The sequence below is a fragment of the Tarenaya hassleriana genome, unplaced genomic scaffold, assembly GCF_000463585.1.
Source record: "Tarenaya hassleriana unplaced genomic scaffold, ASM46358v1 Cleome2, whole genome shotgun sequence".
NCBI lineage: Eukaryota > Viridiplantae > Streptophyta > Magnoliopsida > Brassicales > Cleomaceae > Tarenaya > Tarenaya hassleriana.
Genome location: NW_010965372.1, coordinates 4,246,699 through 4,268,931, shown reverse-complemented (window position 1 = coordinate 4,268,931; position 22,233 = coordinate 4,246,699). Strand labels below are relative to the sequence as shown.

At 36.8% G+C, this 22,233-nt stretch overlaps 4 protein-coding genes across 7 annotated transcripts; all 4 read left to right on the top strand.

Annotated features, from left to right (window-relative positions):
* Positions 1-35: 35 nt before the first annotated feature.
* LOC104812183 lies at positions 36-7,202 on the top strand. The gene is made up of 9 exons (XM_010539215.1): positions 36-138; positions 250-1,366; positions 1,530-1,893; positions 2,443-3,781; positions 4,511-4,790; positions 5,166-5,273; positions 5,360-5,638; positions 5,996-6,139; positions 6,529-7,202. The coding sequence occupies exons 2-9, from the start codon at positions 626-628 to the stop codon at positions 6,715-6,717; spliced, it is 3,444 nt and encodes a 1,147-aa protein (XP_010537517.1). The 5' UTR covers positions 36-138; positions 250-625; the 3' UTR covers positions 6,718-7,202.
* Positions 7,203-7,717: 515 nt separating this feature from the next.
* LOC104812180 lies at positions 7,718-11,114 on the top strand. 2 transcript variants are annotated; one of them, XR_771563.1, is made up of 12 exons: positions 7,718-7,911; positions 8,008-8,080; positions 8,175-8,262; positions 8,617-8,766; positions 9,012-9,143; positions 9,257-9,407; positions 9,502-9,540; positions 9,625-9,699; positions 9,869-9,928; positions 10,045-10,086; positions 10,307-10,397; positions 10,926-11,114. XR_771563.1 is itself a non-coding variant. In XM_010539210.1 (12 exons), exons 1-12 carry the CDS (start codon positions 7,804-7,806, stop codon positions 10,962-10,964), a joined length of 1,071 nt encoding a protein of 356 aa, XP_010537512.1. In that variant the 5' UTR covers positions 7,718-7,803; the 3' UTR covers positions 10,965-11,114. The 2 variants fall into 2 exon arrangements, 1 of the variants encoding a protein (XP_010537512.1); XM_010539210.1 differs by having other exon boundaries at positions 10,045-10,109.
* A 4,059-nt stretch (positions 11,115-15,173) lies between these two features.
* Positions 15,174-16,403, top strand: LOC104812179 (mitogen-activated protein kinase kinase 9-like). The gene has a single exon (XM_010539209.2). The coding sequence runs from the start codon at positions 15,289-15,291 to the stop codon at positions 16,234-16,236; it is 948 nt and encodes a 315-aa protein (XP_010537511.1). The 5' UTR covers positions 15,174-15,288; the 3' UTR covers positions 16,237-16,403.
* A 1,776-nt stretch (positions 16,404-18,179) lies between these two features.
* On the top strand, positions 18,180-21,162 carry LOC104812177 (N-alpha-acetyltransferase 40). 3 transcript variants are annotated; one of them, XR_771561.2, is made up of 10 exons: positions 18,180-18,283; positions 18,376-18,478; positions 18,993-19,072; positions 19,182-19,487; positions 19,574-19,650; positions 19,804-19,846; positions 19,934-20,002; positions 20,109-20,177; positions 20,283-20,425; positions 20,768-21,162. XR_771561.2 is itself a non-coding variant. In XM_010539208.1 (9 exons), exons 1-9 carry the CDS (start codon positions 18,260-18,262, stop codon positions 20,328-20,330), a joined length of 807 nt encoding a protein of 268 aa, XP_010537510.1. In that variant the 5' UTR covers positions 18,180-18,259; the 3' UTR covers positions 20,331-20,676. The 3 variants fall into 3 exon arrangements, 2 of the variants coding, with proteins under 2 accessions (XP_010537510.1, XP_010537509.1); XM_010539208.1 differs by lacking the exon at positions 20,768-21,162 and having other exon boundaries at positions 19,804-19,834; positions 20,283-20,676; XM_010539207.1 differs by lacking the exon at positions 20,768-21,162 and having other exon boundaries at positions 20,283-20,676.
* Positions 21,163-22,233: the final 1,071 nt, after the last annotated feature.

Below are 22,233 nucleotides of genomic sequence, written 5' to 3'. Positions count from 1 at the left end.
TTTTTTAATAGGCAATAAGATAATTAGAAATTGGAAACGACAAAAATTTAAAATCCAAAACTTTGCAGTAAATGTCCGAATCATTACATCCAATGGCTGAACACATTGTTCGTCTCCTTATTCTTCCTCCTCCGATCTGTAAGTGCATTCCTCTTTCGCTCACCAGAAATGTAATTTCTCGATGGATCCACGAACTTCGCGAATTGTTTTTTTTTCTAATTGTTTAGTTTTCTTTTTCGGGATCTCCAGGTCTTTGCAATCTTTTCGATGCGCGTTGGAGCATGATTCTTGAGGATTTCTAGGGTTTTCTCTTGAACCCGTGGTTGATCTTCCCATCTGCTTCGTTATTCCGTAAGAGAGCGTGAGGCTTTGATTGTAGGGTTTCTTTTCTTGACGCTCGAGGAAAAATATCTTTTTTTGGGCTGTTTCTGAAATGTTACGGGAATTTTCTTTGTCGGGTTCCGCTATTTGATGATTTGTTACGGAGAAAGGTTCTTGTTTTGAGTTCATAGGGGTTTCGTGTATTAGGAACCATTAGAAAAGAAATCTTGGCTTTGTCTGTTGGTTTCAGGATCGGTGGAGTTCTCTTTCTAGTGCGTCACCTGCATCTGTAACGGTAAAAAAAATGGCAGACCCGAGCTCCGTGGATGCCATTTTAGAATTTCTTAGGAGAAACCGCTTCACTAAAGCTGAGGAAGCTTTGCGTGGCGAGCTGAATAACAGCTTTCTTCAGAAACTTACTCTCGAGGAAAGGGATTCAGGTAAAGGCTCTGATGAGAAGGCAACATCTAATGACTTTCAGAGGTCTGGCTCTCGAAATAGCGAAGTCTTCAAGGAACTTGTTGTCAAAGAGGTAGACTGTGGAACTGGGAGGAATGGGTCTGAGGTCAAATGGAGAAATGGCGTGTCTTCCGATAAATCAAGTAAGAAGGAGGTGACTGGATCAAGTGAGAGGAGCTTCACGTTGTCCAAAAGTTTGGGTGATACTGCTCTTGATATGCATTCCTGTAAACCTACTTCTGGAAATGGCCCCTCTGAGGCTTATCAAAATGACATCGGCACTGGTAACGGTAGCTCAGTTGATGCATTTGTGTGGGAGCAGACAAGGCATGGGAAATTAGGTGATGTCGATAAGCTGGTACTGGAAACTGGTGAAGATATTGTCTTCTTCGGAGATAAGAGAACTTCATGGTCTGGAAGTACTAGTAAAGCCAACTCGGGAACCAAAGCGAATGAAATCAATGACCTTGAGCAGATAGCTGAAAATATTTCAAAGCGTGACGGTTATATGGGTGACTCCCGGTTAGGAGGTGGGGAACTCACAGAGGCATCCTTGGAGAATTGGAAAGTCCTTGCTCAAAGCCGAGTACTCGTCGAAAGAGCGAAGCGACATCAAAATGATATCCATTCAGGATTTGCAGACGCAACTCGACAATCTGCTTTAGGTATTTCCCTTTCCATGCTCATCCACTTCACCTCTACCGATCAAATCATTCGCGAAGTGGTTTCGTCACAGAGCCGAGTGAGAGAGAGGTCTGGTCACCGTTTCTGAGAAAAGAGAAGGGAAGAAGAAGTCAGATACCAGTGATATTAGGGCAGCGATTAAGGAGCAAGTGGATGAGGTGGGAAGAGCTTTGTTCTTTGGTAAATCCTCTAGTTATGATGAAAAGAGTGTTAGCAGCTTAGGCTTTCCTCTTATGTATGGCAATCCAAAGGAAGAGTTTCCTAGGCTGCCTCCTGTTAAGCTCAAGTCTGAAGACAAACCTCTGAACCTTTACTGTGAGGAAACTTTTGAGCATGATGGGTCAGGTGTAAAGCTAATCAATAATGAGGAGGCCCTTCTCATTGGTTCATACCTAGATGTTCCTATTGGACAAGAAATCAATTCTTCAGGTTCGCTTCAATGACTTTCTGTTCTGACCACTGAATTTGATTGTGTTGTTTACAAGATATGTTTGTGGTGTGTATGCCCTCCCTTTTTTTTTCGTGATTTTGCTCATCCAAATGCCCATTTTTATAATTTTTTTTTTCTTTTTAATCCCATCTTTCTTCTTGAAAAGCTGTCATGCTCATTATGTTTTACTGTTACAGTACTATTCATTTAGAGTGTATTCATTCTATTGAAGTAGCATTTCTGATTTGAGAGGTAGACCGTTTGTCCTTGAGGAGTGACTGTTGCATTTACAGTGCTGGAAGAAGTTATGGCCGTTAAGTCTGGTGAAAGTGAGCAAACTTTTTGGTGCTCTGTTGCATGTCAAAGTATCCACACATGTGTCCATCTCTTTCTTTTGTTTACTTTCACAATGGGGTTCTGCTTATTGTTTCGATTTCTAGAATGGACCATGTTGCATGGCTTTCTGTGTTTTGAATTTACATTTTGCACCTCATGAACTTTCTTTGAAATGTGGGCATGAGTTTTAATCTCCAAATGATAATGGATAGGTGGGAAAAGATCTGCTGGAGGAAACTGGCTATCAGTAAGTCAAGGAATAGCAGAAGATGCATCTGATCTGGTTTCTGGTTTTGCTACAATCGGTGATGGATTAAGTGAATCTGTGGACTATGCTAACGAGTACTGGGACTCTGATGAATATGAGGATGACGATGATGTTGGTTATATCAGACAACCGATTGAGGATGAGACATGGTTTCTGGCTCATGAAATTGATTATCCGAGTGATCATGAGAAAGGAACGACCCATGGAAGTCCTGATGCCGAAGGAAGAGGTGCAAACGAGGATGATCAGTCTTATGCTGAGGAGGATTCTTATTTCTCCGGCGAGCAATATCTGCAAGCTAAAGTTCAGCAACCTCTAGATGTTTCAGATAATAGTTTAGCGCTTACGGTCTCGAAAATGTATCCAGCTAGTAATAATGATGATTTAATAGCTCAATATGATGGGCAGCTGATGGACGAAGAAGAGCTGAATTCGATGTGTTCTGAGCCTGTTTGGCAGGGATTTGTTAGTCAGAGAAATGAACGTGTCATGCTGGGTGATAGGAAAGTCTTGAATGCGGGAAAATCTCATCTTGATGGTGATCAGCAGGATTCAGTTAGGTCAATTGGTGTGGGAATCAGTACTGAAGTGGCTGATTTTCGTAGTGAAGTGGCTGATTTTCGTAGTGAAGTACGTGAAAGTTTGGTTGGAGGAAGCAGTGTGGGAGAGTACTCCAATGATCATGATGGCGTAGTATCAGGGTTTAAACATTTTCAGTCTGAGACAGATAAGAAACACACTGATGGATTAAACAGAGACCACCCAAAGGCTAGCACAAAAGATGTGAGAAATTATGTTGTAAATAATATTGACACAGGTGGAAGCTTGCATGCGAAAAATCAAACCGACGAGAGTTTTTCATTTATCTCATCAAAGAGAGATGGGCAGTTGATGCATAAGGAATCTAGTAAATCATTACAACCAGGCAATTGCAAAGAAGTAATGAGGGCTGAGAATGCTGAATGTTTGAACGCATCTACGGGGACTGATGATATGATTGCTACTTGGAGGCGGAAAAGTAGTGATTCTTCTAGTTCTCGAAGTTCTAGGAATGAAAATAATGCAACATCTATAAGATCTGAAAATTCATCTCCTTCTTCCCTATCAAATTATGCTCATGCTGGTAAAGAAGATGATAGGAATGCTATTAGTGCAAGAGAGGAAGACCATGGGGCATCACTAGATGATGAAGAGGCAGCGGCTGTCAAAGAGCAATTAGCGCAAATTAAAGCTCAAGAGGAGTTTGAGACCTTTAACCTCAAAATCGTGCACAGGAAAAACAGGCAAGGTTTCTTCTTTTTTTAAAAGACCAGTCCTTTCTTTTTTTTAAGAAAAAAAATATATTATTTTTGTTTCTGCACTTTAAAGATTTAGCCTAATGATAAAAAAGACATCTCCTTAGGTCATCTAGATGAACAATGAATAACATCTCCTTAGGTTATCTAGATAAACAATGAATAGAGTCGAGCTTTCTTCAGCTACAAGGCTACAAGACTATTTTTTTTCCAGTGTCGGACTAACAACTATCCAAGCAAAACACAAGTAGACTGAGATTGAACGATGGTAAAATTTTATGTAGACAACACTTTTTGCTGCTGTCTACCCAGTTACATTCTGTATTGTACCGGTCAACCTACCATAGATACGTCAAAAAGGGGATGTAACTTTGAACTGATATAAGCTATGTTTTTTGCTATTCGAAGGGGTCCATGAGTTTCTTTTTGGTTATTTTATTCAATGTAGAAGCTTCATATAAAATGAAAGCTGGGGGGTGATACATTCTGTAGAACAGAGAATATGTCTTGTTTCCGTTCAGCATTCAAAAGCATTGGCCATTAAAGTATCTTTCACTGTGATGCCTTCTTATGTGGATATATTTTCCTGTTGGCCGAATCACACCCAAAGGTTCTTTTACATTGGCATGTTAAAATGTTATGGTTTTTTGTTGTTTTTTTAGTATATAGCTGGGTTACCTGCTGCTTTCTTATTTGTTCGTTTGATTTTTCATACAGAACTGGCTTCGAAGAGGACAAGAACTTCCATGTGGTCTTAAATTCTGTCATTGCGGGGCGTTATCATGTCACTGAATATCTTGGATCAGCGGCTTTCAGTAAAGCCATACAAGCGCATGACTTGCAGACAGGCATGGACGTATGTATAAAAATTATAAAGAATAATAAGGACTTCTTTGACCAAAGCCTTGATGAAATAAAACTTCTCAAGTATGTCAACAAACATGATCCTGGTGACAAGTACCATATTCTCCGGTTGTATGATTATTTTTACTACAGAGTAAGTAATCCTGGTGACTCTTTGCATACCAAGAAAGTCATTTGTTTGTGTGGGACATGTGCTTTTGATACATAAGTTTTCCGTCTTTATTTTATATCTTAACCATCTGACTCTCGGCACATTTTATGGATTTGTTGAAGCTTTGTCCACCTTTTTTTTCAGATGATGTAAGTAGTGTAATTTATTTGATAATTGAGTTTTTTTATTCATAATCGATTTATCAGCACTGCCAGTTGTGCTTTTATTCTTTTGATTAGTTCTCACATTTTCTCGATATGGAGTGAAATGTCGTCGTTGTTGTTAGTGTAGCCTGCATTTTTATTTTGCTTTGAATTCTGAATTTGGCAATAATTTTTCACTGACTGAATTTTGCAGGAGCATTTGCTTATAGTCTGTGAACTTCTCAAGGCCAATTTATATGAATTCCATAAATTTAACAGAGAATCGGGTGGAGAAGTTTATTTCACAATGCCAAGATTGCAGGTTGGTTGTCGTCATTATTGATTTCTTAGAATAGAGGCTCGTATCTAGTTGATTTCTGACGATTTTTATGGACCGTTCTGTAACAGTCAATTACCATCCAGTGTCTGGAAGCACTTCAGTTTTTACATGGCCTTGGACTTATACACTGCGATTTAAAGCCTGAAAACATATTAGTAAAGAGCTATAGCAGATGTGAGGTAAAAGTGATTGACCTTGGAAGTAGCTGTTTCGAGACGGATCATCTATGTTCCTATGTCCAGTCACGGTCTTATCGAGCACCCGAAGTCATCTTGGGACTCCCATACGATAAAAAGATAGACATATGGTCCCTTGGGTGCATCTTGGCAGAATTGTGCACAGGAAACGTAAGTTCTGTCCTTTCGTTCACTTGTTCATGTTCTGGCAAAATTCTTGTCAGAGTGTGTGGTCACCATTCTTTTGTTTATGCAAAACATTCCATTCCTTGGTCTGGATTAGTTCATAGTTTAAGTAGCATTAAATGCATCAATTTAGCTTTTAAAAGGGTATTGAACCCGTATTTTCTCTGGAAAATCTGAGTAAATACACATAAATTTGTTGTTTTATCGAGTTATAGTACACGACGAACTTCTGGGTCATACCTTATATCCTGCGATAAATGATAACTGCATGATGTTTCTGGTTTTGTGGTTGGATTTAACGGGACAACATAGTGAACGCGTGTCTATTGAATTCCTTCACAGGTTCTTTTCCAGAATGATTCTCCTGCCACTTTGCTTGCGAGGGTTGTTGGAATTATAGGTCGTATCGATCAAGAAATGCTTGCCAAGGGACGTGATACCTACAAATACTTTACCAAATATCACATGCTGTATGAACGGAATCAGGTAAATTTCTTCTGACCTCCTCCATGAATAATTGAATAAGGAGAGAGGAAAAGAAAAAATAACTGATCAGCTAACATGATATCAAATGGAATCTGTCATTTCCCGATGAAATGCAACGGTTATAGCATTCCCGTTACTGTCTTGTTCCATTTTGAGGTTACAATTGTTGCTTTCATTTCGGGTAACTAGCTATAGCTTCCTTTTATAGAAAAGACATTCACATGTCCTAACGTGTTCTAAATTAGAAACTGCTTCTTGCATTGTGTTTTACTTGATTAACTTATTTAAAAATATTCCCAAGACCTGAAATAAGTTTAAAACCATGGCTTCCAGTCATTGTTTAACTTCACAAACTCTTTTCTCGTATGGATTTTCTTCTGTATTTTCAGGAAACCAACAGGGTGGAGTGCCTGATACCCAAAAGGACATCCTTAAGGCATCGGCTTCCAATGGGCGATCAGGGATTCATCGATTTCGTGGCTCATCTTCTTGAAATAAACCCGAAGAAGCGACCATCTGCTTCAGATGCTCTCAAACACCCTTGGCTTTCTTACCCTTACGAGCCAATATCTACTTGACTTGCAGTGAAAGAAGCTGCCTTTAGGATAGATCTCGGAAGAAAAGAAAAAAAAAAGGCTTCGCCTTTAGTCCAAGCCAACGTGCGTGTCCCACCTTCTCTTCTCCTCCAGGTGATATTAGTATCTTCAACTCTTTCGATCATATATAACCTTTAGAGAACTTTGAAATTTTTGTGAATGTGTAAGTTGTATTCTACTGAGGTAGCAGAAACTGTTCTTGTACATTGTGTGATGCGTTCATTTAGGGTTTTAAAAACCGAGCCGAACAAGTTTCTTCCAGCTTCCTCAGGATCCCTTTTTGTTTCGGGTTTAGTTTCGTTTTCGGATTCATAAAACTTTCTTTTCTTGGTTCAGTGTTTTGTAGAAACTGTAGTCGGGTTTGATGGATTTGTTAGGACAGAGACAAGATGTTGAGGAGGAAGCCCTTTTTCTCTTGCATCAACTGGTTTGGTTTTGATGGCGTTTTTGCCACTTTTGACCGCTCTCCTCTGCTCCTCTTCTATTGCATTGCTAAATTATCCAAACTTCTATTATCATCCATGTGAAAGAATGTGTAATCGTTTGATACTGTTTATATACATTATTATTTTTTTATTTTTTATTTTTATAATCCTTTAAATTTTTCAATGAACCAAAAGACCGTATCAGATCAACTTCCTTTTTTGTTGTTGTTGTTGTTGTAATGTGTTTTCTTTATTGTAGAAGATTTCAAATCGTTTTCAATTTTTATTAGATAGGTATAATGTATTTTAGCCGAAATTTAAGTTTATTTTTGTTATTTCCTTCTCTTATTTATTTTTTTTTTATAGTTTTTGGATTTTGGGTGCCAATTGATTTTCTCACTTTTTTTTTAGATTTTAAAAAACGATTCGAATTAACTATAACTTTAATAGAAATATTTTACTTTTTGTAAAAAAAATTGAGATAATTTTATTTCTTGTAGCATTCGACATGTATAATAATAACAATTTGAAAAACGGTAAAATAGATGAAAGGTGGTAAGTAGTAAATCACAAAATGGAGAAAAAACAAGGGATTGCAAGATTCTGTGTATAAGTGTGACTCTCCGCTCTCGGAGGGTAGTCGATGATCCAGATGAGCTCCGCCGCTGCCGCCACCACCATCACAGCCGTGGCTCCGCCGCTTCACCGACCACACGCTTCTCAGCCGATTCTCTCCAATATCTCTCTTCACGTGGACTCTCTCTCTCTCTCTCTCGATGTAATATTTGGGGTTTATCTCCGAACTTCGCTTTCTTCATTCCCTTTTTATCCGATTGCTTGCTTGTAGATTCCTAGCGCCGCTCGGCGGAGGAAACGGTTGGGGTTCTCCGTGGTCGCAAGTTCAGCGTCGCCGCCGGAAGGTGCAACACTGCTCTCTCTCTCTTTCCTCAATCTCACTCGTTTGTTTCGTACATTGCGTTGATTGCTGCTTGTTGCGGATGGTGAGTTTAACAGCTACGTATGATCCGGAGCTCCGATTGGTTCTTGAGCTCGCAACTGATTCTGAGTTGTATGAACTTGAAAGAATCCTTTTTGGTCCCAGGTGAGTTTTGATTCTCGTCACTCTCCTGAACTTTGAAATTCTTGCTTTGTTTATTAATTGGAACCCTGGAAGATGCTATGCAGATGATTTGATTAGGAAACCGGGAAACAAATATGGTTAGTTTCTGCTGATTCAGGGGTAGAGAATTCTTTGAAAAATTCTGAACTTTACAATTTTCATGAGATTCGGCTGTCCAAAAACCCTCATAGTGTAGAACTGTTATTCACTCCCTTTTGTTTCCCTTTTCATCTGTATCTGTATATTCTGCACTTGATGATGCTGATGACATGATAATGATGGAGATGTGAATTTTGCTCCTAACAGTGTTTTGGGTGTCTTGTTTTTTATGAACAGTTACTTCAGCCCTCTGTTGAAATCAATTCCGAACAGATCAGAAGCTGACCGTCTAATGATAGGTGAAGATCTTGAGGTACGAGATGGTTTTATTGAAGCCCTTGAGTCAAGATTCTTGTTCCTGGCTGCGGATGCCCGCTCAACATTGAGGTAAGTTTCATCTGTAAGGACTAGCTGTTATAGAGCTTCACCAATGAAACTGAAAAAAAAAAACTTGAAACGGACCTACAAGCAACTGTGTTGTTGATATTCGCAGCTTCTGTGCAAATATCGACAGGGTTTCATGAATACGTCTGGGTGAAAAGGATCCGTCAATCTCTTAGCATTTACAATATGTGTAGAATTTAAACCGAGAATTCAATATGCCTTACAAGTTTACATGTTTACAATCATAGAGGTTGGAGGCCCTCATACAGAAATGTATTGCTCGCCGTGAGAAACGAATTAAAAATCCCATGCTCCAGCAAATTGCCAACAGACGACCTAGAAGCAGAGATCTTTCTTTATCTTGTGGAGAATTTCTCTAGGTACTCTTCTCAGTGAAACTTTAGTTTTGCTCCAACCTCTCAACTTCAAATATTCCTTGAACTTTTGTCGGGCTTTAATGATTTCCTGCAACTTCTAACTTACATCCATGTAGAGAAGAATCAGGGATTTTTCCAGGCTTGTGGGAAAGTTCTGAACTATCAGATGTTAAAGGCAGCTTAGAACTTGGGCTGAGTAAATGGAAAGTTGAATTACTTGCCGCTCTCAAAGTTGGCGCTGTGGAGGTCCAATCTATGGTTTTAAAGGTGCTCTTTGATTTCTTTGACCTAGCCCTGTGTTTGTCTCATTTCTTCTCTTGATTATCAGGCTTATATGATTTCCTCCTTCCCTCTTGTGCAGGGCGGTGGCATGATCACATTTGCCAAGCTTTATCAATTGGTATGAAATTGATTCACTTTCAGTGCGTTTGGCTTCTTCTGTGAGTGTGATACTGATTGCTGTTTCATATGGCCATGTATGTAGTTGGCTAAGAAACTATCAGGGAAAGTGTTCCTTGAAGCTGCCAACTACCAGATGATAAAAGAAGTGCTAAAAAAGGTATGTATCTGGCTAATTTCAACAAATAGGAGAAAGTAGAAGTGTCAATCACAAGTTTCAAAGGCTCTTTGAGAGGATGGGTCGGATACATCAACTCAAATACATAACTAAAGAAGACAGATTATATTTACGGCATCAACTTAATCGGTGTTTTTGGCTTCTTCTTCAGGGTGGACAGTTGGCCACTGTTAACTTGGAATCTCGAGCAGCCCTGCTTGCAGCCAAGCAGGTAGTCATTGCCCTCCCTTTTTATTTTTCGACTTCTATCTCTGTGTTTCCATGTCAAGAAAATATCGTAAAGTAGCATCTTATACTTCACGTTCTCTGGCTTGCGTTGGTTGGCAGGGCTTTGCAGGGGCTGCATCCAGATATCTAGGCTTAAGAAGTGTAATGCAATTACTCGGTCCCATGTAGAATACACCCTCTTCTCTTAGATTGCTCATGGCTTATTTGAATTATTATCTTCTTCACACATATACACAAATACATGAATATATATATATATAGGGACCTACTTCTGCATTTACTCAGGAAACATAACGATCCATCCATGGGCAATTTCTCCGTTGGTTTTGCTAATGATATTGTCAAATTCCGAAATCCGCAGGATGTGGGGAACCTTGCTGGCTGATTTAGTGATCCAGATGCTTGGAACTGACTACGCACGAATTCTTCGAGCAATTTATGCGTTTGCCCAGGTAACTTGTTTCTTCTTAGTTGCTAAAACGGACAGTGAAAGAACCTTAGGTAAATAGGTTGCTTACAAATTTCCAGGAAAAGGCAAATAGAAACTTCATAACCTATGATCCTTTTTTCTTTTCTTTGTTCTTATAAACCTCAACTTTGCCTTTTTCTCTTCCTAAAATCCAAATTACCCTTTTGACTAGTTCATAAGCATGAAAAGTTTCAAAAGATATATGATTCACTACTGTGTTCTTCCTCAAAGAAACCAAAAATCTCTACTGTTTGTCTTGTCCGGTTTTGCTGCTTTGTGATGAATATATGATACACAGACTGCACCAAACTCTTTACAGATTTTATAAATTAGAGATGGGAATTGCAACATATTACAGATTTTGGATTGAAATTTTCATTGGAAACGATATATTATATGCAAATGGTTATGATTGTGGTAGAGGTTAAGTGTTGGGTTTTTTTATTACACCGAATATTCATCTTCTTATATGGCAATTTCTGCCACAAATTTTTTTCTCTTTGGTTTGCAGATACGCATCACCCGCACGTACAGGGTACCTTGTAAATGATATTCCAGTTGCGGGACTCTCATGTCTCCATGACCTTAGGTAAATGTTTTTATATGTATTGCACATCTTGATAAACTACATAAAAAAGAAAAAGTCACGAGGGGCATTTTAGTAATGTACTCTTGACCTTTGATGTGTTCATTCAAATATGAAAACCAATAATTCCAATTTTTGAAATAAATGGGTAGTTAAAATACATTTATAAACTCTCATGAGTCATGAATGAGAAGTGACACATGTTGTGATTTGTCAGCAAATTTGTATCCATTTTCCTATCATTTATTATAAATCCCCGTTATTTTATATTTTTACTTGTAAAATATAAAAATACAAACAAAAAAAATCCCCATCAACTTCAGCCACTTGCTAAAGCTGGAATCTTCCAAGAACGTCCAAAGCCTTGGCTCCATTTAAGTGGCGATAGGAATTTAATTTTAAATAAATCCCACTGCGCGCAGCCCTTCGTTTCCTTTTTATCTTAAAAAGCACGTGCAATTGTTCCGTTACATTCTCCAACTATTTTTATTTGGATGATGATTTAAAAAAAAAAGAAATAAATCAAAATTTTCACTGAAGAGGATATGAGTTTAGAGTGGGGCAACTTCCAAATTACCCTTAATGTGCTACAAGCATTTCTCCTACTACCCTCCTCATTTTAAAAAAAAAAATTCAACTTCCAATCTACCCTTTTCAATAACATATTACCAAAATACCCTTAAGATATAATTTTTAATTAAAAAAATAAAAAAACAAAATTTCCTCTTTTTCTGGAGTTTCTCTCTCCTCCCATTTTTAATTTTTTAATTAAAAAAATAAAAAATAAAATTTTCCTTTTTTTCTAAAGTTTCTCTCTCCTCTCATTTTTTGCACGTTTCTCTCTCCTTCCGCCATTATTTTCGATTGAGCTTTCTCTCTCTTCTATATTTTATCTCTCCTATTTATCTTGATATTTTGTCCTAAAAATTTGCAGAAATCGGATGAAATCAAAGGAAAATCAATGAGAAAACTAAAAATATGTAAGCTAGTGTAGAAATCCCGATTTTTTTCCATGCACATTGATGCTTTTGTGGTTTTTTTTCTTCTAGTTGTTGTTCTTTCCGCAGTTCTTTCGTTTGTAGTATATTTCGGTCACAACCTATAATTTTGCTCATGGAAGTATTGTTGAACGTAGTGGAAAACGAGATGATGTATATTATGAGTATGAGGAGAGAACAACTAATTTAGAGTGCAAAAATAACCAGAATTTCTGTAATAATTGTTTGGTATATTTGTATACTAACGTATTACAAACCATTTGTACAATAATATCCAAAGACCCTAATAATTTTGTAATGTATTTGTACAATAATGTGTTAAAATTTTTGGATAATATTGTGTCTGTACCATATTAATTGACTCACATGAGCCAACGTTGTATTTTTAACCTTGTATTTTCGTATATATCTGACTCGTGTTGTACACTAAATAAATTGACTCACATGAGCCAACGTTGTGACCCATTGTGACCAGCGTGTGACCGTGTGACCGAAGTGCAATTTTACACTGTGTGACCATTGTGACCGACTGTGACCCGTGACCGAAATGTGTTGATAAATATAGACCCAAATTTAATTTTTAAGCTTTGGAGTGGTTTATCAGGGTCTATATATCAAATATATAGTGTATGTGAGAAATTTTCAAAATATTTTAAGGGGTTTGTAGAAGAAATATCCCAAATTTGTCAAAAACACTCATAAAACACTATGAAATATATAGAAACACATTTGGAAGAACAATTTTGAAACATAAAAATCGCAAAAACCATATTCTAATATTCGAAACAATAGAGAATAGGCTTATGAGATATGTGTGACGTTGTAGAGTAATTAAATTGACAAAAATCGCATGGATCGAAGGTTGTGACCGGTTGTGACCGACTGTGATCCATTGTGACCGAAATGTGATGTGGGACCCACAGGAAGAACTAGTCAGATTTCTCCAGATTTTTATGTTTCGTAGGGTCCACAATCATTATTTCCATTTTTTAATTTTAATATGGTGCATATTTTGAATATTCAACCCTATATAATTTCCCTCTTAACCCTATATTTTTTCCCTCCCAATTTTTAACCCCAAATTTTCACCTATAATATTTTCAACCCATAATTTTTCTCTTATTCCATTGTGTGGATCACTTTGACAATTCAACCTAGATTTCTTGTGGGGACTACTTTGACAATTTAACTTATTTCACAATTGAAAAAAAACGTAATTTTATTTTAACCTTATATTTTTTTTCTCCATCAATTTAAGTTTAAAATTTTTCATACAATAATTTAGACCCATATTTTACATAAAACATAAATAAATTCAGATTTCTAATAAACAAAAAACTAAATATAAGAGTTCATAATTTAGTCTACTATCAAATAAAGAAAAACATATCATAGTTAAGGTTCAAAACAAAATAAACAAAGTAAATTTAGTGAAATAAATTAAAAATTTACACTTTCGTCTTCTGAAATATTTGTTGTCATGTCTTCCGATTCTACTCATGCGTTGATCAGCTCTATGAACATAGTATCACAAGTCAAATAGTTGCATCTTATGTAGATCACGTTAGGGTTCAAAATAATATAAACAAAGCATTTAAAAAAATAAAAGTTCATGCTTTCTTCTTCCGTTGAAGTGTGATTCTAGATCGCCCAAAGTTGTCATGTCTCCCGATTCTACTCATGCGTTGATCAACTCTATGAACATGGTATCACACACCAAGTAGTTGCATCCTATATAGGTCATGAGATGCTTTATAATACGGGTTCGGAGTTTATACATCGCCTCTTCCATGTGCTACAAAACAAAATAACATATGTCAGCAATATTATCTAGATATCATTGTGTGACACTGTGACCGTGTGACAATATAACTATGTGACTGTGACCATGTGACCGTGTAACCGTGTGACCATGTGACCGTGTGACCGTGTGACCATGTGACCGTGTGACCATGTGACCATGTGACCGTGTGACCATGTGACCGTGTGACCGTGTGACCATGTGACCGTGTGACCATGTGACCATGTGACCGTGTGACCATGTAATCTTACAATATATGTGATCTATATTCCGTGTGACAGAAGCCCTTTCTAGAAACTTGGACTCTATAATGCATTCAGTCATTAGAAATCCTCCTCACAAATTCCATCGTCATAGTGGAAGGACGTTGAATACTTCTCTTTCAAGAGATTTTGTGCATTGGCGAGAAGAAGGTTCTCATGTATAGAGAAGGAACTCGAATCACCTTCTTCACCTTTCTTACCTGTTTGCATCGAATCGCCTCCTCCGACATAGATCCGCCGGAAAGCTCAGGAACTCCAAACCAAGCCCACCACCGAGTTCTTCCCATGGTTTCGAACATATGCAACTGTTACCGCTTAGCTTCTCTCATCTATAACCTCTAGTCTAAAAACTTTCAGAAAACTGAAAGATGACAGCTCCAGAAATTAGGGTTCTATTCTATCCTGTAGACCGTGATTGCTTTTGTCCTCGGGTTTGGAGCGTCGGCTTACGCAATGGAAAATCTTCTCCTTGTCTAAATTAGAGGATAGAGAGAGCGCTGAGACATGAGTGAGGAGAGAGAGAGAGAAAATCGTAAGTTAGAGGAGAGAGAGAGCGCTGAGATGTGAGTGAGGAGAGAGAAGATGTGAGTGAGGAGAGAGATTACTATTTCACCATTTCATCGTTTCTTTTTCTTTTTTTTTTTTACTTAAGTTTTTTTTTTAAAATTTAACACAAGGGTTTTTGGTCTTTTCATAAATATTTGAGGGTTTTTGTGTCTTATGCCATGTGAAAGAGTCTTTTTTGTTTAATTTTTTTTTTCAAGGGTAGTATCAAAAGTCCTTATAGCAGTCAAATGGTATTGCAGCTATTTCCCCGTTTAGAGTTAGGCGGATACGACCGTCAAAGGGTTTCTCTCGTTTCTTTTGGATCTTATTGACTTGTTAAGTTGTCAAAAACTATATCTTGTAACACCAAAATCTAATTTTAAAACATTAATTTAATAGTTTCTGATAATTGGGTTTCCAAATTTGAAATTGACATTTGGACCCATTTAATCACGTGCCCAATACCAACATGCATTTTCCAAAAAATAAAGTTTTCTTTTTTTTAGTTGGGAAACACAAAACCAATTAAAAAATAATATAATAATAATAATAGGATCGCCTTCCTTCCTGGCTGCTCACTCAATCCACTAGACTTGAAAGATGTATAAAATCTGCAACTCAGCTTCTCCTTTCCTTCTTCTTCTTACTCCATCATCCAAACCCTAAACTCTCTCTGATAAATGATCAAGTCGTCTTCCATGGCTTTGGTTCGAGATCGCCGTCAAGTCAACCTCCGTCTCCCTCTCCCTCCCATCTCCGATCGCCTCCCCTGCTTCCCCGTCTCCTCCTCCGCCGCCGGAAGCATCAACGGCTTCTCGCTCTCCGATTTCGAAAAAATATGCGTTCTCGGCAGCGGAAACGGTGGTACCGTCTACAAGGTACGCCATAGGACAACGGCGGAGGTCTACGCCCTGAAAACGGTTAACGGCGACATGGATCCCACTTTCCGCCGTCAATTGTTCCGCGAGATGGAGATTCTCCGCCGCACAGACTCGCCGTTCGTCGTCCGGAGCCACGGTATCTCAGAGAAACCCTCCGGAGAGGTTGCGATTCTGATGGAGTTCATGGACGGCGGGACACTTGAATCGCTCCGCGGCGGAGTAACGGAGCACGACCTCGCGGGATTCGCTCGCCAGATTCTGAAGGGATTGAAGTACTTGCACGCGCTGAAGATCGTTCACAGAGACATAAAGCCTGCGAATCTGCTACTGAATTCGAGGAACGAGGTGAAAATCGCCGATTTCGGAGTGAGCAAGATCATGGTCAGATCACTGGATTCTTGCAATTCCTACGTAGGGACGTGCGCGTACATGAGCCCGGAGAGATTCGATTCCGTCGCAGGAGGAGGAGAATCCGATGTATACGCCGGCGATATCTGGAGTTTCGGGCTTATGATGCTAGAGCTATACGTCGGCCATTTTCCGTTGCTTCCGGCGGGGCAGAGGCCAGACTGGGCGACGCTAATGTGCGCCGTCTGCTTCGGGGAGCCGCCGCGTGCGCCGGAGGGAAGCTCCGACGAGTTCAAGAGCTTCATCGATTGTTGTCTCCGTAAAGAGTCCAGTCTACGGTGGACTGCGTCGCAGCTGATTACTCACCCTTTCCTCCAGCGAGATTTTGGATCCGATTAGAACCGGGCCGGGCCGGGTCTTGTGGGGCCTCGGATTAGACTAATTTCTTTTGTTTTTTGTTAGTATAATTTGTACATACACTGAGGAGAATCCTGTCATAATTGACCATGTAAGAACAATTACATTGTGTTAGTTCAATGGATAAGAAAAAAAAATATTATCATTCTCGTTGGACTTTTCAATTATAAATATTTTTGGGGGTTACAAAAATATAAATATTTTGGTGGGTTTTGTGTGAAAGTTCGATGCACCTCGTGGTGATAGTGAAAGTGAACAATATTTTTATTTTGTAAGGCTCGTTGTGAAAAAAACTTCCACAACCATCCATCAATAATTTTATTTTCATTGTTTTGGTCATATTATATAACCCTCACTCTAAATGTGTGTGTGTGTGTGTGTGTATATATTGGTAGGGTTTAGATTATGATTTGCTGTTGTTTTACATCGAGTAATTTTCACATTATAAGTTTATTATATAGTTTAAAATGTGCCTAGATGACTTGGGAACAAGGGAAAAGTTTAAGTAACATGTCTTTTCCACTTTTATTTCATCATTTCAAAATGTAGTCTTTTGTCTAAAATGGGTATTGAGAGTTTTGGCCAAAAAAATATGGAAATTCATTCCGAGTTATTTAGGCACGTGATTAAATGTATGCGACCGTAATTATGTCCAAACTTTATCTTATCCGCACTATCATGAAAGGTCAATTGTATACAATTTTTTTCATTATAAGTAAAATATATTAATGATAAACAAAATTAAGAATCATGCGAATTTAGTGAAAAGAGATAAAATTATTACCTTTATACATTTCTCTATTAAAAAACTTAATTAAACAAATCCTCATGTTTTATCTAATACAATATATATATATATATATAAGTATATAAACATAGTGTTTTTTTGCCTTCAATTATTTTATATAGAATTTTAAAATAGTCACTATCAATTAAAATGATTAGGACGTTTCTGTGAAAGTTCGATGAACCTTTGGGGTGGATGGCTATTGGGGAGTGGTCCAAGCCGTCGTGCAAAAGCTTCCAACGACTCTCTCTTTCATTGGCCTATGCCGTCACTCTCAATCATCGCCATCTTAATAATTACATTATCAAAATATAAAATATTAAAATGGAGAAATAAATAATATTATATTTAGATCCAATGAAAAGTGTACTTTTTTTTATGTCCATGCTTATGATGATGGTTTAATTGGATACACAGTTAGATATTTTAGGTGTCGTTTATATTTTGGATTATTTATTTTATAGTTTATTTTATTAAAAATGTATCCATTCGAAATTTCTATTGATTTTTTTTGTTTAGTTTAAGTTGTTAGCTTAAATTTTATTTTATTTTAAATTATCTTTCTATTATTTTTATATTTGATTTGTAATATATTTAATTTGGTTTTACATAAATTATATTTAATAGATTTTATATAAAATTCAATTCAGACCTAATCATATATTATCAGTTAGTTCGGTTGATGGAATCCAAATGTCGATTGCATTAGATATATGACGAATTGGATAAACAATTAAAAATAGATTGCATGTGCTTAGATGATAGATGTTTTTTGTATATACCAATCGATTTATAGATTCTTATGGAATATTTTTTTTTATTATTGCCAACAGAATCAATTGCTGTGTGTATTATGAAATTGTATACATAATTAGGGGAACGTGCCCCTGCAATTTTTGCCATTTTTTAAAAACATTATTAGAAGTTCTAATACTTATAATTAAAAAAACCTAATAAGTCTAATAAATCATATTCTCAATAATAATTTTTAAAACAATAAACTGTTTATTATTTAAATTAATTTGTACGCATTCTTGGTTAAACTAAATTTATCATTAAGATTGAATTGGGCTTCTTCTCGTTAAACTAAATTCAATGAAGGGTCCGACGTTTGGGCTTATCCAACATCTTTCGGATTCGGATCAACCCGGGATCCGATTCAAACCGCTCTGAATCCGAGAGAGAGAGGGAGGGGGAGGGAAGGGGAGAGCATCTGCCATGGATTCGAAGAAGAGGAGAAAGGTTAACAATCCGAAGAAGCTAGGTTCTCAGGGTATTTTAGCATCTCCGAATTCGAGTGTGAGAAATTCAAATTCGGAACTTGTGTGTTGCAGATATTGGATAAGAAGAAGGCGATTCGCGAAGTTATAAACAGAGCTTCGTCCTTCGCCGATCCCCTATCTTCGCTTCCTTCCTTCCGCCGTTACAGCAGAAACGGTAATTTTCTCAAATTTTTGGCTCTCCAGTTCCTGAGATATCCCGATTTGGGTTTTATCCCTGGCCGATGTTCATCATTATTATTATTCGAGAATCATGTTTGATTTGATGCAGTTTCGATAGGTTAATTTCATGCCAAAAGATTAGGTTTTGATTTGTTGGATCCGTTCAGTGTAATGTATGATTTGGATCAGCTTATCATGGTAGTATTAGGGATTTACATAAACAGAGGATATCCTTTTATGCAAGTGTTGTATGAGAACTGTGCTCAGTGTATATAGTTTTAAATTAGTTTGATGTAGTGATTTTGAATTGTTCAAATTGTTGCTGTGAATTCTCAATGCTCGGAAACATAAGTAATGTATGATTCTAACCGAGTGCATTGCCCGCGAAATTCAAGGCATTAACTCTGTAATCTATGATCATGCTTGTGAATTAATTTGTGGGGCCTTCAACCTTATCATCAAGTTTTTGAAACCATATTGGTATATGATTCTGCATTTGGGTTTTGTAGGTTTATCTGTGTTCTTGGAATCTGACCGGGGCGATAAGCTTTCCTCATCAGTAAGGCAATACATCCGAATGCTGTTGAGGGTAACTCGAAATGAATGCTCTTTGGTTTATTTTTTATTACAGAACGATCTTGTCCATCTTCTTCCATAGCGTTTGATCTTTCACTGCATGGTTTTTGGTACTTGTACAGATGAACATGGCTGGGTTCCATGGATCTGATTGGAGGATACATGAGAAGGTGAAGCACCGGGAGATGGTTTCCCCTGACGCACGTTATATATTTGTGAGAGAACTGCTAAATGGTAGAATCAATGAGGTTTCTAAAGGAAAAGGCATGGAAGTGTGTGATCAGATGGCTGGGTTTGTGCATTACCGGTTTACTTTGGAAGAAGAGATGCCTGTCCTTTACGTGTATGAGATACAGCTAGAATCCCGAGTCCAAGGAAAGGGATTGGGAGAGTTCTTAATGCAGTTGGTTGAGCTCATTGCTTGCAAGGTTTTAGCAGAATTCTTTTGGCTCCTCCCAGATTTTTCTGACGTTGACTATATACCGATGTACTTTGCTCTTACTTTGGTTGTTAGAATCGGATGGGCGCTGTGGTGCTAACTGTTCAAAAATCTAACTCGTTAGCGATGACCTTCTACATGAGCAAGCTAAGGTAAGAAGCAACGTTTTAAACTATGATTTAGTTTAATATATCGAATATCGATTCCGAATGTCTAGATGCTCTGTTGTTGTCGTAACTTCTCCTTTTTGAGCTTGTAATGAAATGATTCTTCCAAACATGAGTCGTCCTTTGTTTTTGATGCAGATACAAAATATCAAGCATTTCACCGTCAAAAGTTAATCCACCAGTACATTCAGCTTCTTAATTGAATTTACCCTTTTATTGAGGATTCATCAAATGGTGCTTAAACCTCACTTGTACCATTTTCCTGCAGAATGGGGCCTGTGAGAGCTATGAAATACTTTGCAAGACTTTTGATCCTGAAGCTCGATCTGTTCTGGAGGTTTTACCCTTTCTGTGCATAAAGATTCTTCATCTCCATTCTGTTTTTTGACGGGACTTTCTTTTTTTCATATTGATCCTGCTCGGTTTTCCATTTGTTGACAAAGGATGATGATGATGATCATGATCATGATCATGATGGTAGAACATCCTGCAAGAAACATCAGGTTTTCCGGGTAAGTTTCATCCTTTTACCGGTTAGCGTTTTCCATGCATAATCAAACGATCGGTTAGCGCTCCATTGTCTTTCTGACAAGCCTTATACTCCTTGAGTCTACCAGACGAAGAAGGGAAACAACGAGAGAGATGCCGTGAGAAAAGAGAGATAAGTCGAAGGAACAAACTCGATTACTCCCAGATCTCGCCTTTTGGCACCGGAGATAAAGACGACAATCCCGACCGAATTCAAGAATCTGTCCTTAAGGTATAACATTCATATCTTGTCCTCCGGTTACAACATAACATCGTCCAAGTATGTTGGAACCTATGCTATGACAGAGGAGATGAGATGAGATGTGAAGTGTCTTCATAAGCTATATTGGATTATAACTTAGAACAAACACATTCTAACTTAGCGTTTTGGTGTTTTGAAATTTTGATTTTGATTTTCTATGTAAAGTTGTAAATATAATTTTTTATAAAATTATGACATAGTGATTTGTTATGAAAACGTTACTAAGTTGAATTGTTTTTTATTTATTTATGAGACAATATCATACGTCTTTGGATTAGTCGTTTTCTTCACTGCTTAAAATCATTTGGACAGAGTGTCGTGGGAGTCGTCGTACAAACCAGCCGAGGTATGTCCCATTTATATAATCTTTGTTCTCGTTATATATTACCAACCAAAAATCAAATTTGATTTGACCCAAAAATATCATACGGAAAGTTGAAAAACCTATGGACCATTTATTTATTTTATTCGACCAGCGAATTGTCAAAATTGGGTAGAAAAGCTTATTATATAATAATTAAATATAATGATGTAAAAGGTTAGAGAAAACAGAAATATCTATGATGGATTTTGGTATGAGGTCTAAATCTCGGGCTAATCATCTCCTCTTTGGACCGACGATATATTTTGTTTCATAGACAAAATTAATCGTTACCTAATTAAATGTGAATATTTGATATATAATTTATTAAATTAAAAATGTTTTATAGTCCATGCAGACATAAATGTAAACACATAAACTAATCAATATAAAATATATATTATATAAAAATAAAAATACTAATTGTATAAATTTCTAAATTAAATAAAAATATAACAAAAGACATATTCTAAATATTAGGCATAAAATTTTTACCCAAAAAAATATATTAGACATAAAAATTAGATATTCTGTAATTTATAACATACATACTAAACAAAAATGCATTTAGCGTGTGTGCGTGTCGATATATGTGTATACATTTTAGATTATGCCAAATCAAGAAACAAGCGACAAGAAAATCTTTATTAGGTAAAAATCTTTATCATTGGAAATGTCCCGAAGATATTAAGGCTATGTGAAAATGCAGGCCTCAAAAATATAAATTTTAATGGCGAAATATATATATATATATTCGAATAAATACAAATATAAATATAAAATCAAAATAAGAGAATCTGCCCGAATCAAAATTGTGGCTCTCACTGTGTGATTAAATATCATTGTCACACCCCAACACCACGTCACATTGCCCATTATCCCAACCGCGTTATAAAATACATATTTATTTTTCCGTATATTAAATTATTTTATATATTTTTATATATGCATGTACATACATAAATGTCTAAATACAACTCAAAATATGCATTTATGTTGCGGTTCTTATGTTTTTTTTAGTTATCAATACAGTTTATGCGTTCAGAAAACTTTATCTTTTTATTTGTTAAAAGAAAAATTAATGATAACTTGGATGCCTCAAATTTTTAATAGAAATAAATATTTTTATATTTTGTATTGTTCGATCTTTGCAAAAATATTGTTTAAATTTAGTGCCAAGAATCGTCTATTTATTATTAATGGTTCAGATGATCCAAAAATTCGATATCCAATCAGTTTTTAAAATCGTTTGGAAACTGTTGGATGTCCAAATAATTAGCAGAGTTTAGATAACAAAAAACGATATACGAAAAATCTATATTTAGATTCGGATTTGATTTTTTATTTTATTTTCCAATATAAGATATATATATGTCCATAATATTTTTTTGCAAAATATTTTTAAAATTTTGTAATT